At 44.3% G+C, this 16003-nt stretch overlaps 1 protein-coding gene across 1 annotated transcript in view; it reads left to right on the top strand.

The window, feature by feature from the left end:
• PARD6B (par-6 family cell polarity regulator beta) overlaps window positions 1-8157 on the top strand; it is a 109326-nt gene extending 101169 nt beyond the window's left edge. Inside the window, exon 3 of the mRNA XM_029612453.1 lies at window positions 2674-8157. Coding sequence (XP_029468313.1) covers window positions 2674-3518 — 845 coding nt within the window. The 3' untranslated portion in view covers window positions 3519-8157. The remainder of the gene's footprint in view (window positions 1-2673) is intronic.
• The last annotated feature ends 7846 nt before the right edge of the window (window positions 8158-16003 follow it).

Raw genomic sequence — 16003 nt, 5'->3', positions numbered from 1 at the left:
TGAGAGAATTTTCAAAGAGGCCTGGCCACACACATAAACCCCGGTATGCACACAACTGCCGGGCCTCTTCAAGTGGGGGTGGGCGGGGACAGCACCATTGAACGCTGTCCCGGCGTGCGCATGTTATAAAATCGGCACAGCCATGTGTGTGCGCTGGGAAGCGGGTGGACATGGCAGCACGCACATTTTAAAATCTACCCCTTTATATTATAAATATTAAGAAAAAGTAGTAGAATAGCAGAAAAGAGGTCTATATCATGGAAAGCTATTTCACATGTACAGGCCGATGCAATATAACGCGCTTAGCCTAACACACAGCTTAACGCACGGCGGAACACGCGTTTTGGACACGCTAGATTAACTTCAGATGCAGTAATGGGATTAGCGCATCCAAAACGCGGGTCAAAACAAGCACGTAGCTAATAGCGCTTATCACATGTAAATGCCCCGATGCAGAAAAAACCTGCTTCATTTTTTTTAAGGGGTTAATAAACATGTGGATAAAGGTGAACCAGCAAATGTAGTGTATTTGGATTTTCAGAAGACATTTGACAAAGTCCCTCATGAGAAGCTTCTAAGAAAACTAAAAAGCCATGGGATAGGAGGCGATTTCCTTTTGTGGATTACAAACTGGCTAAAAGACAGGAAACAGAGAGTAGGATTAAATGGTCAATTTTCTCGGTGGAAAAGGGTAAACAGTGGAGTGCCTCAGGCCTCTGTACTTGGACCAGTGATTTTTCAATATATATATAAATTATCTGGAAAGGAATACGACGAGTGAGGTTATCAAATTTGCAGATGATACAAAATTATTCAGAGTAGTTAACCACAAGTGGATTGTTAATAAATTGCAGGAGAACCTTGCAAGACTGGAAGATTGAGCATCCAAATGGCAGATGAAATTTAATGTGGACAAGTGGAAGGTGATGCATATAGGGAAAAATAACCCTTGCTGTAGAGATCTAGGCGTCATAGTGGATAATACATGAAAATCGCCTGTTCAGTGTGCTGTGGCAGTCAGAAAAGCAAACAGAATGTTAGGAATTATTAGGAAGAGAATGATGAATAAAACAGATAGGGGTAGATTTTATAAATTTGCGCGAGGGCGTACCGTATCTTATAAAATCCGGGGTCGGCGCGTGCAAGGGGGTGCGCATTTGTGCAACCTGCACGTGCCGAGCCCGGTGCGCGCTGCCAGTTCCCTCCAAGGCCGCTCCGAAATCGGAGCAGCCTCGGAGGGAACTTTCCTTCGCCTTCCCCTCCCCTCCCTTCCCCTACCTAACCCATGCCCCCCCCCCCCCCCGGCCCTTTCTAAAACCCCCCCCCCCCCCCACCTTTGTTGCCAGATTTACGCCGGCTGGATTTACGCGCGCAGGGCATTTAAAATCCGGCCCATAATGTCATAATGCCTCTGTATCACTCCATGGTGAAGACCGCACCTTGAGTACTGTGTACAATTCTGATTGCCGCATCTGAAAAAAGATATAGTTGCACTGCAGAAGGTACAGAGAAGGCGACCAAAATGATAAAGGGGATGGAATGGCTCTCTTATGAGGAAAGGCTAAAGAGGTTAGAGCTGTTCAGCCTAGAGAAGAGATTGTTGGGGGGGGGGGGGGGTATGATAAAGGTCTATAAAATCATGAGAGCTCTAGGATGGGTAAATGTGAATCTGTTATTTACTCTTTTGGATAATAGAAAGATTAGGGGGCACGCCATGAAGTTAGCAATTAGCACATTTAAAACAAATCGGAGAAAATTATTTTTCACTCAACATACAATTAAGCTCTGGAATTAGTTGCTAGAGGATGTGTTTAGGGCAGTTAGTGAAGCTGGGTTTAAAAAAGGTTAGAATAAGTTATTGGAAAAGTCCATTAACTGCTATTAATCAAGTTGGCTTAGGGAATAGCCACTGCTATTACTGGCATTAATATCATGGGACCTACTTAATGTTTAGGTACTTGCCAGGTACTTGCAACCTGGATTGGCCACTGTTGGAAACAGGATGCTGGGCTTGATGGACCCTTGGTATGGCAACTTCTTATGTTCTGATTTTTGCTGAAGCAGAGAATATAATAGCAGATAAAGACCAGGAGACTCATCTGGTCTATCCATTATCAACATTACTATCCTGTTGCATGTAGTCTACTTGATCTCTGGTTTTAACTCTAAGGATCCTCTGCATTTTTCAGGCTTTCTTGAATTCTGTTTGTATATGACTCCACTACCACCACTGGGAGGCTATTAATTTGCATTCACCACCTTCTACCTTGAAGAAATATGTCCTTAAGTATAACAATTTGTACTCTGAATAATGTTTCATTTTCTTGTGAGCTGTCATCCTGTAAATTTGATTAAGATATTTAGTAGACTTGATTTCTTTAATCACTTGTCTGCAAAGGTTATTTGTCGTATTTTCTTCATGTTGTAAAAAAATAGGGCCATCTGGTGGTTTATCAATGGTATTTCTTTGGGATGGTAGTATAAGGAATGTAAATATGCTGATGTTTTCTGAGCAACCGGTTTAGCTAGTTCTTCCTTTTTAAAAAAAAAAAAAAAAAATCCATTACCTAACGAATGTACAACTATGACATGATAAATTTCAAATGACAGTATGGATATTTGTAAATCAGATTTTGAGATTTCAGATACTAAAATATATCTTTATTCTTACAGAGGAAGCAGACTACAGTGCCTTCGGTACAGACACTTTAACGAAGAAGAAAAATGTCCTATCTAATGTGTTGCGTGCAGATAACCAGAGAAAGAAACCCCATATCGTCATCAGCATGCCACGAGACTTCAGACCAGTGTCCTCTATTATTGATGTAGACATTCTTCCCGAAACCCACCGCAGAGTTAGACTGTACAAACATGGCACCGAAAAACCACTAGGATTTTACATCCGTGACGGCTCAAGTGTCAGAGTAACACCACATGGGTTAGAGAAAGTCCCAGGGATTTTTATATCCAGACTTGTTCCTGGCGGCCTGGCCCAAAGCACAGGTTTATTGGCTGTCAATGATGAGGTTCTTGAAGTCAACGGCATTGAGGTTTCTGGGAAGAGCCTTGATCAAGTTACAGATATGATGATTGCAAACAGCCATAACCTGATTATTACTGTCAGGCCAGCGAACCAGAGAAACAATGTGGTTAGAAACAGTCGGACTTCCGGCAGCTCTGGCCAGTCAACTGACAGCAGCACAAGCCTTCATGGGCACATGACCACGCAGCACGTTGTGCAGAATTTCCATCCAGAAGAAGAGGAGAGCGATGATGAGGACATCATTATTGAAAGCAATGGGGAGCCGCAACAGATTCCAAAAGCTGTCCCAACCAGTGAGAGCCTGGAGTCATTAACGCAAATCGATGCCCATCATTCTGAGTCACCGCAGAATGGCTTTATTCCATCTAACCACTTAAATTTGCATTTAGCGGTGGGTGGAGTTAACGTGGTGCAAGGAAAAAGCACCCTTGACAAAAGACCCTTAGAAGAAGACGGCACAGTTATAACACTATAAACTTGCACTGCCTGTACTTCAGTCCACATTAACCGAAGGTGCCATCCTGTTCAATGTTTTAATTTCACTTGTTCAAGCTGCAATCCATGTTAGCTGGCCAGATGTTTTGGTTTGCTGAGACCATCGTCGCTATACGTGGATAGCACTAACAATTGGCACTGTTCATTTTGCTTGATTTGGAGCAGTGAAAAAGAATGCCAGATAGTTGCTGTTCTCTGCTCCCTGCTTTTCCAGGAGCAGTATCAGAGATGGAGAAAGAGGACTGTGGTGGTCACATATTTCTAATTGGTGGCCTGGCATTGCTTCTTGACTATTTCTGAAATTCATCATGCAGCTTGGAAGCACAAGAAGTATCTGGTTTTTTTCCTCATAACTATATAATAGGAACTCCTGAATTTTTTTTTTAACAAAATAATTTGCAGACCTACTGGGTGGGGCTATAAACACCTATTGAACAGTTTGTTAGCTTAAAAGTTTCCAACTAATGTGAACTGCTCTCTTAACTGTTTGCTGTTAGAGATACTTGATCTTTATATGTGGGCTACTACTGAATGCTTAGTGAAAATGAAAGCAACAGCATTGATACCAATGTGAAAGTCTTACTTCTTTTTTTTTTTATACTTTGGGTGCCAGTTCTCTTCTCTTTATTTTAACGTATTTTAAAATACCATGCAATAATTTTGATTCAGTAATTATGGTAGGCATTGATGCATATGTGTTTCATGAAAGAAATGAGGAAACTGAGTTTATAGAGACATGGTCAAAACAGTAAGAACTCCTTCAATGGGCACAATCCAAGAGTATCCCTTTGCTGAATAAGCCTCAGGGTAATTACTATCACAAACATACAAATGTTTGTCTTGAGTGGAGATTTAACATTTACTTTGATAATTGTTATGATACGTAACATTAAAAATGTAGATTCAATTGTACATATATAGAGAGAGAGTAAAACAGTATCACCTGATCCCAGGAAAGAAGTGTTGTCTATTGATTAGAGTCCTTGTCCTCTTAACGACTGACTAATATGTAAGGTTAGGAAAGTCATTGCAATTCTCTGTAGTTCAATAAACTGAAATACAGTCAGATAATATCGATGCCAGTATTGTCCCTTATCCCTTATCTCATTTTGAAAACTTTCCTGCAAGATTAGTGCCAGAAATGCCAGACTATCTACCAAACTGAATTCCATCTGGAACCTTTAACCCTATGGAATAAAATGTATGCCTTTAATTAAATAAATATCTGTGTTAGCGTATATATAGTTTATCTAGCTTGTATTGAATCTGTCATGCGTATGCCAGATACATTTAAATCGAGAGAAGAGAACGTGGTTTGAATAGTAGAATGAAGCAGAAATGATACCTTGTAGTGCACTTTTTTCTGTAGAGGTGAAACCATCTGGGATCTTTAGTTGATGGTTTTACAGGTTGAGTGTGAAACACTAACTGTTGGCTACAGCTTGGCTATAAAGTGCAGGACACTATTTATTTATTGCAGATGGGAAGCGTGGCACCTTGACATTAACTTTTTTGTATGGAAAAATGTAATATAAGACAATTATCGCTTAAACACTGAGGCAGAAATTTAGAGATGATAAGTCTGATTTATCCAGGATTTTCTCCCGTTTTATACTTAATGGGAGAGGGGCCCTGGGTAAGGCAGACAGTCTACTCAAACGCCCAATTTGAGTAGACATATTTACATGTTCATGAACACCGACCTTTCTTTATTGTAAAGGTAACATTTACAGGGATTATATGAAGTGCAATGACATATAGAAAGGTGTTAGGTTTCCCCAATTGGTTACATCTTCAGTGAGGTTGAATATGCAGGGTTTTGTTGTTATGAGTTTAATTCAAACCACCTGAGAGAGCTTTCCATTTCTATCTTTCGTTTTCATATATGCTGCCCAGAAGTTAGGGTTGCCAGCTTTTCCATGGAGTAGGGCCGGGGAGCCCTTTCCCTTTCAAATCGAGCATTGATTTTTTTTCTTAGGCAGATCCTGCCTGCCTGCCTGCCTTTGGGGCTGGGTTCGTCTCTCCTCTTCCCCTGCGACTCCCAGGAGGACGGTGCAAAGAAGCAACAAGTGCGGCACAGCTATGGGAGAGGCGGAGGAGGAGGAAGAGCCCCGAAAACAGGCAGGTGATTGGAGCGCTGCCACCACTGATCGGCCCCTGGCCTTGCCTGACCGGGTTTTATAGTGTCCGGTTACCCTTGTAACAGGACACTGTACCACAGGCTGCAAAACCGGGCTGTCCGGTCCAAAACCAGGCAGTTGGTCACCCTACCAGAAGTATCAAAACAAAAAGAATAGTTTTCACTTTTATACATGGGAGTTTTAACTGCAGGCTTACGGCAGGTAGCCCTGTATCAAGGGGCGTGCACAGATATTTAACCTTTCAGTTCACTCCTTCCTGCTTTCCTCTATTAGATGGAGTCGTCCAGATTTAAGTGTAAGGAACAGAACTGCCCTTCATGTCATTGATAGTGGAAGTGTGAAAAACAGGGTTGATAGGAGGAGTTGGGGATAAGGGAATATGCTTAGGATAAAAATCATACATGCAAAGAGAAAGTGGCTGTGCAGACTGATAAGAGGATCCCATAAGATTTTCACAGTTAGTCTTACATAGCTGCAATGACCTGCATTTACTGTACCAGTGTTTGTTTCGTAAAGGACTTACTAACCATGCTTAAAAGTGCTGCTCTGTCATTTCTAGCATTATTTTTTTTTGGGGGGGGGGTGATGGGAGGGGGCAGCAGAGGGGAATACAGGAGAAGATATTCAATGGTTTTGTTTTTATAACCAGTAGCCAGGAACCCAACAATCCATTAACTTTTTGTAGGTTGTGACTTTTTGGCAAATTATTATTCATGATCTGCTTTGGAAGATATAACTTCATATTGTTGGAGCCAAGATTTGTTCCTAAAGCTGTGTAGTACCTCCTAACCTCATATGCATCTTCAAATGGTCTTGTCTCTTACGTTTCCTTCCCTCGCCCCCCCCCCCCCAATGGTCTATAGCTACCAGTAGCTTATTTCTCACACATTTATATTTTTAATCATAAAATACATGTTATCTTAAATTGGACACTGGACAGGCCCTGCTCGCCAGACTCTCTTCCACAGTGATCACACTTCAGCTGTGTTTCTCATATTGTATAGTGGTACTGCTACAAAAGTTTGATTATTTTTAATATTTATAATGGTAGGAATGGCTAAGTAAGAAGAACTTTAAAAAAAAAAAAAATCATGGCTAATGTTTGTTAGATTCAAACTTGTATAAACTCAACCATTTGTCTTCATGCTACACTGTGTCCAGTGTGTGCACATATGCTTTTTTGTATTGTAAGAGGAATATGATTAAGAAATAGATGAAAAAAATACCATCATCTATTTACCCTCCAAACCATAAGTACAACACAGTTGTCAGTTCCTGCATTTCTGAAGCATGCATGCAGCTACCGCAAGATGTATCAGTAAGGAAAGCTTAGTCAAGCTACTTGGCTTTCAGGTGCCTACTCAGCCTGGAAACTGCCCGGTTTGTTACTCAAACACGGAAACATTTTGCTACTTTCAGAGTAAGTAAGCACAGGAATTCTGCAATGAAAGGAACCTAAACCAGTTTATCAAGAATTGTAAAATGTGCTAATCCGGATTTAAAACTGATAGACATATAAAGCTTTCTGAGCCTTTAGAGTTTCTTTTGTTTTACATCTCTTGGTAGATAGATGTGGAACAAACAAACCAAGCTGACCTACCATATTTGTTGTTGCTGGGATGCTCTGGGCTTGGGAATTCTTTCCCGTGGTAGGAGACTGTCATTCAGAAATTAAGAAGGAAGGGAAGGGTATGTTCTAGCAGAAAAACTAAGAACACATTATTTGAATACTAAAAAATTAAGAAGGCAAGTGTGATGGTGCATGCAAAGTTTTAAAAATACAAAATTGTTTCCTGTGTTGTGAAAACATTAATATTTGTTTGCATTTATACTGTAACAGTTAAATTTCAGCAGCTGCTATGACAGATTGCTTTTCTTAATATCTTTAAAATAGAGCTTTGGGATTCATTCAACCTGCAAAATAAAAAAAAAATGGTTAAATAGTGCAGAACCTCTGAGCTGTGGTATAGAGCCAAACAACAACAGAGGTGACAAAAGGACATGTTTTCAGAGACAGAATCCCACCTTTTCCTGCCACAGCTCTCCCATTATTTGGCTCTAACCTGCAGAGATTTACTCCTTGACATGATGTTTTACATACATCCGAATGTTTTAGACCAATGCATTGAAAATGAATATTCTAGATCATGGCTCCAGTAGCAGTCATTGATGAAAGCTGGTTACTGCAGCCCATTTTAGTAGTAAAGAGGTTTGAACTGAGCCTAGTATGAACAGTGACACCACATAGCATATCTAAATTAATAGGAAAAAAAAGGGCTTAATGTTCCAAAGATTTTATACTGTATGAAGAGGGGTGTGCAAAGAGAAAATATTGATGATAAATTTGGTGAAGAATGTTTTTTCTTAGGCAATACTTGGCCACGAATCTAACAGCACAGCATTTTGTAATTGCATAATCTGCTTGAGTTACTACATACTGCAAGTTTTTATGTTTAAAGTTCTTCCATCTTCATCATACCACTGTGTTCTGAGAGATTTTTGCAAATGTTTTTAAATCATTACTCAAGTGATTAAATGGTAAGATTTTAGTTTGTTAATTTTATTATTTCATGGTACTGGGGTTCATTATAGAGTTTTAATGGTAAAATGCATTAGACTTTTCATACACTACCTCTTAACTCTTTTTTTTTTTTTTTAATTTAATTTTATATCTCTGAGACTTCTGGAACAAGGACTTCAAGACTTGACTTTTTATACAATTCACAGTCACAGCAACCAATTCTAAAAATATTTGTTGTATTAAAAGCACACATTGAAGGATTAAGATGTTGACAAGGGATGTATTTTTCTTAAATGTATTAGGTAATATATATATACAGTAATTTTTTTCCATTCCAAACTCTTGCCTAGAGTGACTGAGTGTGATAAAAACCAGAATTAATTGATTTTTAAAATGGACATTGTTTTCATCCTAAAACACATTACAGTGAAAGAGAGAATATACATGAAGTCCTGGTGGTATTCCAAATACAGAATAGCCTTTTAAGTGCACTTTACCAGAGAGAGGAGAAAAATGCTTACAGAAAATAAATCCCATTTAAGAGTTTTTGTTACAGTCTTGAATGTCAAGTCTAACTGTGAATCTATATGTTCTTCTTCTTTCAGAAAAGATAGGAAAATGTGCTTATTGGTAGAAAGCAACATATAAGTACCTTATGTGAATATTTTGTATTTTCTAATTAAATTTTACTTGCAATGTGATTTTTACATGAATGAAAATTTGTTAATAGCAAATATCAGTATTTTTCCTACAACTTTAATGTAAAATGTACATTTATATCACACTGAATGAACTTCTAGTTTTTGATTTTCAAAAATTAAGCTTCAGCTGTGTATTAGTGTCTTATATTTGTACAGGCTGGAATAATAAACATTATATAAATCATGTATAAGCCATTTGTCTATTTTTTTTTTTCCAGAAAGATCTTTTTATGTAAGCAATAGAATATGCAGTAATGAATAGTAACTTAAGGTAATTGCACTAATAGATATCTCCCAGCAGGGGTGATACAGTGAAAGCAGTAATCTGATAATGCCCACTGCAAAGCTCACTATAGGTCAGTGTTTCTCTCTTCGGGAAGCACACCTATCCAGTCAGGTTTTCAGGATTACCACAATGAATATGCATGAGATATCTGCATAGACCAAATATTCTCATGCAATTCATTATGAATATCCTGAAAACCCAATTGGTTAGGTGTGCCTCCAAAAGAGGGGTGGGAAATGCTACTATAGTTGTCAGAAAATTAGCAAAATATTGTGGTTGTTGTGTAAGTCCACTTGAATATGAGGAAATAAGGGGTCAACAAAAAGGTTATAGGTGATGTATTGCATTAGCTCAATAAAATCTATCTCTGATTAGCTTTTGAGAATTATGAACCCTTCATCAGGTCAGATTAGCTATTTCTCCTAGGATATAAGCAGCATGGTATTCCTAACATATGGGTGACACCAGATGGAGCCTGGCATGGAAAACTTTTGTCAAAGTTTCTAGAAAATTTAACTGACACACTGAGCATGCTCAGCATGCCACTATCTGCGCATTCACTCGGGGGTCAGTCTTCAGTCTCTTCTTTTCCGCGGAGCTATCATCTCACAATTGTGGAGCTCTGCTCTTTTTCAAGTTCTTTTCAGGTCGGTTCTGACCTTTTCCTACACTGGGGTCTCCCATCTTCCTACCGGCTTAGTAGGGTGGAGCAGTAAGTTTCTTCCTTCTTTGCGGTTGGTTACCGGTGCGTCTCACTCTCGGTGGCCACTGGGCACTGACTGTTCAGCGGGTATTTTTTGGTGATGGCGACATCGGATTTTCGCCAGTGCCCTCAGTGTCCGTGGGCCATGTCCCTTATAGACCTGCATGAGGTTGTATCCTCTGCCTGGGGGTGTTGCACGTCATCCAGGGTTTCATTTTTGTGATTAGATAACTCCCAAAGGCCGTCGGGCCCGTTTGGACAAGATGGAAAAACTCTTCGGTTCCAGAAAATCCGAACCATCAACTCCAGCATAAGAGGCATAGACTCCAAGAGGCTGCAGGGAACTGATGGGCATCGAGCCCTCGCTGTCCACCCCCCCTCCGGTGCCCCCTCAGGAGAGGGGGGCTGGAGATCGGCTGTCAGTATCTTTACGCACCAGGTCATTGGAATTGTCTCCATCCTCCTCAGCACCGGGCAAAGACCAGGGTCAAGCACCATGGGATGTCACGGAAACATCAACACCGGTCACCATTTTCGCATGGCATCAGGCTCGGGATGGCACCAGTGCCTGCTGTGATGCCCCCAAAACAACCCTGCAGAGATGAGGCATCCACCTCCATCGAGCCCGTAATTTCCAGGCATTCCCCCACCCGATGCTGGTGCAAGGCACAGATCTCCCTCGGACTCCGAGGGAGATCTGGTGATGCCTCCCCCTCCTCCGTCCGCTCTATCCTCGGTGGACTTCCAGGAGAAGTTAGTTCATAGGGTGCATTTAGCGGTGCATCAAACTGCCGGCCCCACTGGTGCTTCCACCGGTGCCGGAGCCAGCACCCTTGATGCTGGCACCACTGCTGGAGCACCTCAGTGTCCTTCTAGGCGTCCTCTCCACACAGCCACTGCCAGTCCCTGGGGGTCCATCGATGCCCCTGCAGCTATCTTTGCCTCCCCCTTCTGGAGTGATTCCCATTGTGGGTTCCTCTGAGGAAGAGGGTCCGGTGTAGCCTGTGGCACTGCTAAGGCCCGTGGTTCCTCGACTGGCATTCCCTGGTCCGGTTCCGGGTCCTTCGGGGGCCTTGGAGCCCAAACCGAAGTTCCTGGGCTGGGGCCCTCCACCAATGTCTCCGGCTGATCTCAGTGAAGAAGATGCCCCATATGACCTGTGGAGAGATGATACCTCCATGTTCTCATCCAATGACTCAGGGGATCTTCATTCAGAGCAGTCTCCTCCAGAGGAGCAGTGGCGGTCCCCACCTAAGGACTTGACCTTTACGAGCTTTGTCCGGGCCATGGCAGAAACCATGCCGTTCCAGCTTCTGATGAAAGAGGATGCCAGGCATAAGATGCTGGAGGTTCTCCAGTCATTTGATGCCCCTAAGGAAGTGGTAGCTGTTCCTGTGCAAGACATTTTCAAGGTCTTACCCCTTAGAATTTGGGAACACCCCACTCCGTCCTTTTAAACAGGAAGATGGATGCAGTCTACCTGGTGCAGCAGGCCTTGAGGTTTGAGGCGCGTCAGCTCCCACATCAGTCTGCATTCAAGAAGGCCAAGTGTTCCCGCACCAATGCCTCTGCCCCTCCGGCTGAGAGCACAAAGCGCTGGATGCACTGGGCAGTAAGGTATTCCAGGGTGACATGCTAATTGCCCGTACTATTTCCTACCAGTTGTATATGATGCAGCATTCTCAGAACCTCTGGAAACAAGTCCAGGAGTTATCTGAGCGTCTGCCTCAGCAGCAGCAGGACACTTTTATGGCTATCGTCCATCAAGGCTTGGAATGTGGCAAGTATGAGGTGTGCTTCACCTACAATGTTTTGAAGCATCTCTAGGGTGGCAGCGACGGGCATTGGTGCCTGCAGAATGGCCTGGCTCCAAGCCTTGGATCTCCAGCCAGAGGTCTAGAAGAAGCTCGTGGATCTCCCATGCACGGGAGAAAACCTTTTTGGGGACAAAGTCAAGAGTTGCAGTGGTTCAATTGAAGGATCACCATGAGACCCTCCAGCATCTATCAGCCAGTACTTCAGACCCCCCCTCCCCCATCCTCTGCCAGGAAATTCTTGCAACAGAGTTCATGAAGGTCCTTTTTCTGTCAGAGGACCCCCAGGCCTCAGCCAGCGCCCCAGTCGAGTCCTGCTATGGGGTTTTGACTGCCTGCGGGGGAGCACAAGTCAATTGACCATACCCTTGATGCCGAGCCCCTTGATTGGGGGCTGGCTGTGATTCTTTGTGGACCGCTGGCCCAATGTGACCTCAGACCAGTGGGTCCTCTCCATCGCTCGCCAAGGGTATCTGCTCAGTTTTCTGGGTGTTCCCGTGGACACTTCCCTGTGCCTTTCTTGGGGTTGTTCCTCGCATCAGGAAATACTCTTGACAGAGCTTTTCACCCTCATGACACCTGGAGCAGTTGAACCCGTGACACTGCAATAGCAAGGGGGAGGGGTTTCTATTCTCACTATTGCCTGATTTCAAAGGGAACAGGAGGACTCCATCCTATTCTGGACCTAAGAGCTTTACACCAATTTCTAAAAAGAGAAAAGTTCAAAATGGTCTCTCTGGGCACCCTGATTCCCCTCCTGCAAGAAGGGGACTAGCTCAAAGATGCATACACCTACATTGAAATCTTCCCCGGCCATAGAAAGTATCTTTGCTTTATCATGGGCGAAAGGCATTTCCAATACAGAATGTTGCCATTTGACCTGGCCTCGGCACCTCGTGTCTTCACCAAGTGCCTGGCAGCAGTGGGAGTGCACCTCTGTTTAGGGGTGCAAGTGTTCCCCTACTTCGACTTGCTGGTCGAGTGGCTCCCGGGAGGGGACGCTTCGGTCACTACACTTGACCATTTGGGTATTGGAGTCCCTTGGGTTTGTCAACTACCCGAAGTCCCACCTGACCTCGTTGCCACAGTTGAGCTTCATTGGCGCCCAGCTGGACACAGCTCAGGCCAGAGCTTATTTGCCTCACGATCTTACACTGGCATCCCTCGTAAGTCTAGTTCGCTGGAGTCAGCAGGTCTCCGCCTGCCTCATGCTCCATCTTCTGGGTCATATGGCGGCCACTGTCTATATCACACCTTTGGCTCGCCTGCATATGGCGGGCACTGTTCATTTCATACCTTTGGCTCGCTTGCAAATGCACAGGACTCAATGGACCCTGCAGTCCAGTGGTGACAGGCCACCCAGGAACTCGGCGTGCGCATCCGCATCACTCTACCACTCTGTCTTGGTGGGAGAACCTGTACAATTTGGAACGGGGGCTCCTTTCCAGTCTCCCCCTCCCCAGATTGTTTTCATCATGGCCTCCACACACAGGGCCTGTGGTCTGCCCAGGAATCTCAATGGCAGATCAACTTTCTGGAGTTTCAACATGAATAAACAGGGAGGTATGGGATCATTCCTCCTGGGTCAGGAAGCAGTTCAGATTTGGTCATGGGCTCTGTCTCAGGGCATGCTGCTCCGGGCAAATGTACCTTGCAGGGATGGAGAATTTAGTGGTGGACCGCTTCAGCCGGGCCTTCCTACCTCACAAGTGGTCCCTGGATCCGGCAGTGGTAGACCAGATCCAGGGATCCACCTCTGGGGAACCCCAGACTTGGATCTCTTCACCTCCCTCTGCAACAGGAAGGTGAAACAATTCTCCCTGTTCAGGGGGGGACGGTAAACCAGTCACAGATGCCTATGCCCGTCATCGGGGCAGGGGCCTACTGTACGAGAATCCTCCACTTCTGCTGATGCTGAAGACACTCCTGAAACTCCGGCAAGACAAGGGAAACATGATCCTCATTGGCTGAGGCAGATCTGGTTCCTGCTCCTGCAGGGACCCAATCAATCTAGGGACCTCCCCAGATCTGTTCAAGCAGGATCAAGGCAGGGTGCGCCACCCCAACCTCAGTGTGTTATCCCTAATGACCTGGATGTGGAGAGGCTAATTTTGCTCCTTCACCTGTCGGAGGATGTTTCCTGGGTCCTGGTAGCCTTCAGGAAGCCTTCCACCAGAAAGTCTTATGGCCTGAAGTGGAGAAGGTTTGCCGTGTGGTGTGAGGGTTACAGTTTGGATCCGTTTGCCTGCCCTACACCAAAACTGCTTGACTATTTGCTGCACCTGTCGGATGCTGGCTTAAAAACATACTCCGTCAGAGTGCATCTGAGTGCCATCAGTGCCTACCATCAGGGGGTGGATGGTTCAACCATCTCTGTGCAACCCATAATGGGGTGCTTTTATGTGAGGTCTGCTTCAACTAAAGCCTCCTCTGTATCCTGGGACCTTAATATTGTATTGGCTCAACTCATGAAGTTTCCTTTTGAGCCACTGCGCACCTGTGACCTGAAGTACCTGACCTGGAAGGTCATGTTCCAGGTCGCAGTCACATCGCCATGCGGGGTTAGTGAGCTTTAGGCGTTGATGATGCATCCACCATACATGAAGTTCTTTCCTGATAGGGTGGTTCTCCGTACACACCCTAAATTCCTACCAAAGGTGGTGACGGATTTCCATCTGAATCAGTCAGTCGTCCTACCCACCTTTTTTCCCCAGGCCCCATTCACACCAGGGCAAACGGGCACTGCACAGTTTGGATTGCAAGAGAGCCTTAGCCTTCTACCTGTAATGGACAGCAGGCCAAAGGCAATCCATGCAACTCTTCATCTCATTTGATAAGAACAGATTGGGAGTTGGTTGCCAAGCAAACCCTATCTAACTGGCTGGCAGATTGCATCTCCTTCTGCTATGCACAAGCAGGGCTGCATCTTGGGGGCCATGTCAAGGCTCATTCTGTTTGAGCCATGACAACTTCGGTAGCCCACCTGAGGGCACTCCCTGTGTCTGAGATCTGCAAGATGGCAACATGGAGTTCCCTCCACACTTTGGCTGCTCACTATTGCTTTGACAGAGATGGCTGACAAGACAGCAGCTTCAGCCAGTCTGTCCTCTGGATTCTCTTCCAACTGTAGAACCCAACTCTTCTTGCCTAGGGCCCCTTTTTAGGGTTCAGGCTGTCTCCCTCTGTTCCCAACAACATCTCTGTTGTGCCCATTGGCACCTGGTTTGGGTGCCTGTTGGTTTGGTTTGTATTCGGGAACAGCCTGTAGCTAGGGATTCACCCATGTGTGAGGACTACCATCCTGCTTGTCCTAGGAGAAAGCAGAATTTACCTGTAACAGGTGTTCTCACAGGACAAGCAGGATGGTAGTCCTCACATATGGGTGACATCATAGGATGGAGCCTAATCACGAAAAACTTTTGTCAAAGTTTCTAGAACTTTGACTGGCACCTACTTGGGCATACCCTTGATTGTAAATGTGCTCTAGCATTCTATCTAGATCATACAGCTGCCCACAGGAAAAGCACTCAATTGTTTGTCTCTTTCCATTCCACCAAATTGGGGCAGCCTGTGGGTGGGTAAGCAGACTCTCTCCTCCTGGTTAGCGGACTGCATATTCTTTTGCTATCAGCAAGCCGGCATTCCACTTCAAGACCGTGTTAAGGCACGCTCTGTGAAGGCCATGGCGACTTCAGTAGCACACTTAACGCTCTGTGCCGCTCCTGATATTTGCAGGGCTGCTACCTGGAGTTCTCTCCATACCTTTACAGCCCATTATTGCTTAGACAAGGCCGGAAGACGAGATTCCATCTTCGGCCAATCTGTCTTGCGCAACCTTTTTACAACTTGACGTACCAACACCCTTCCGCCTGCCCGTTAGGGTTCAGGATGCCCTCTACCAAATTCCTCCCCAATACTTGTGCCTATTGCTCATCTTGGGAACATTTGGTGCATTTCTCAGACATCCTCAGCTCGGTACTCACCCATATGTGAGGACTACCATCCTGCTTGTCCTGTGAGAAAGCAAATGTTGCTTACCTGTGACAGTATGATGTTAGTCCTCATGAAACCCGCCCACCACCCCATGGAGTTGGGTTTCTCCTGTGTTTTGTTATTTTATATTTTTTCATAATTCTATGTTACAAGACTGAAGAGGGACCTTGTGTTGAGCGGATAGTGGCATGCTGGGCATGCTCAGCGTGCCAGTCAAAGTTTCTAGAAACTGATGATGTCACCCATGTGTGAGGACTAACATCCTGCTGTCCTAGGAGAACACCTGTTACAGATAAGCAACTCTGC

The sequence above is a fragment of the Rhinatrema bivittatum genome, chromosome 8 (assembly GCF_901001135.1).
Source record: "Rhinatrema bivittatum chromosome 8, aRhiBiv1.1, whole genome shotgun sequence".
Lineage (NCBI taxonomy): Eukaryota > Metazoa > Chordata > Amphibia > Gymnophiona > Rhinatrematidae > Rhinatrema > Rhinatrema bivittatum.
Note: the sequence above shows the minus strand (reverse complement) of the source record. Positions and strands in the feature narration are given on the sequence as shown.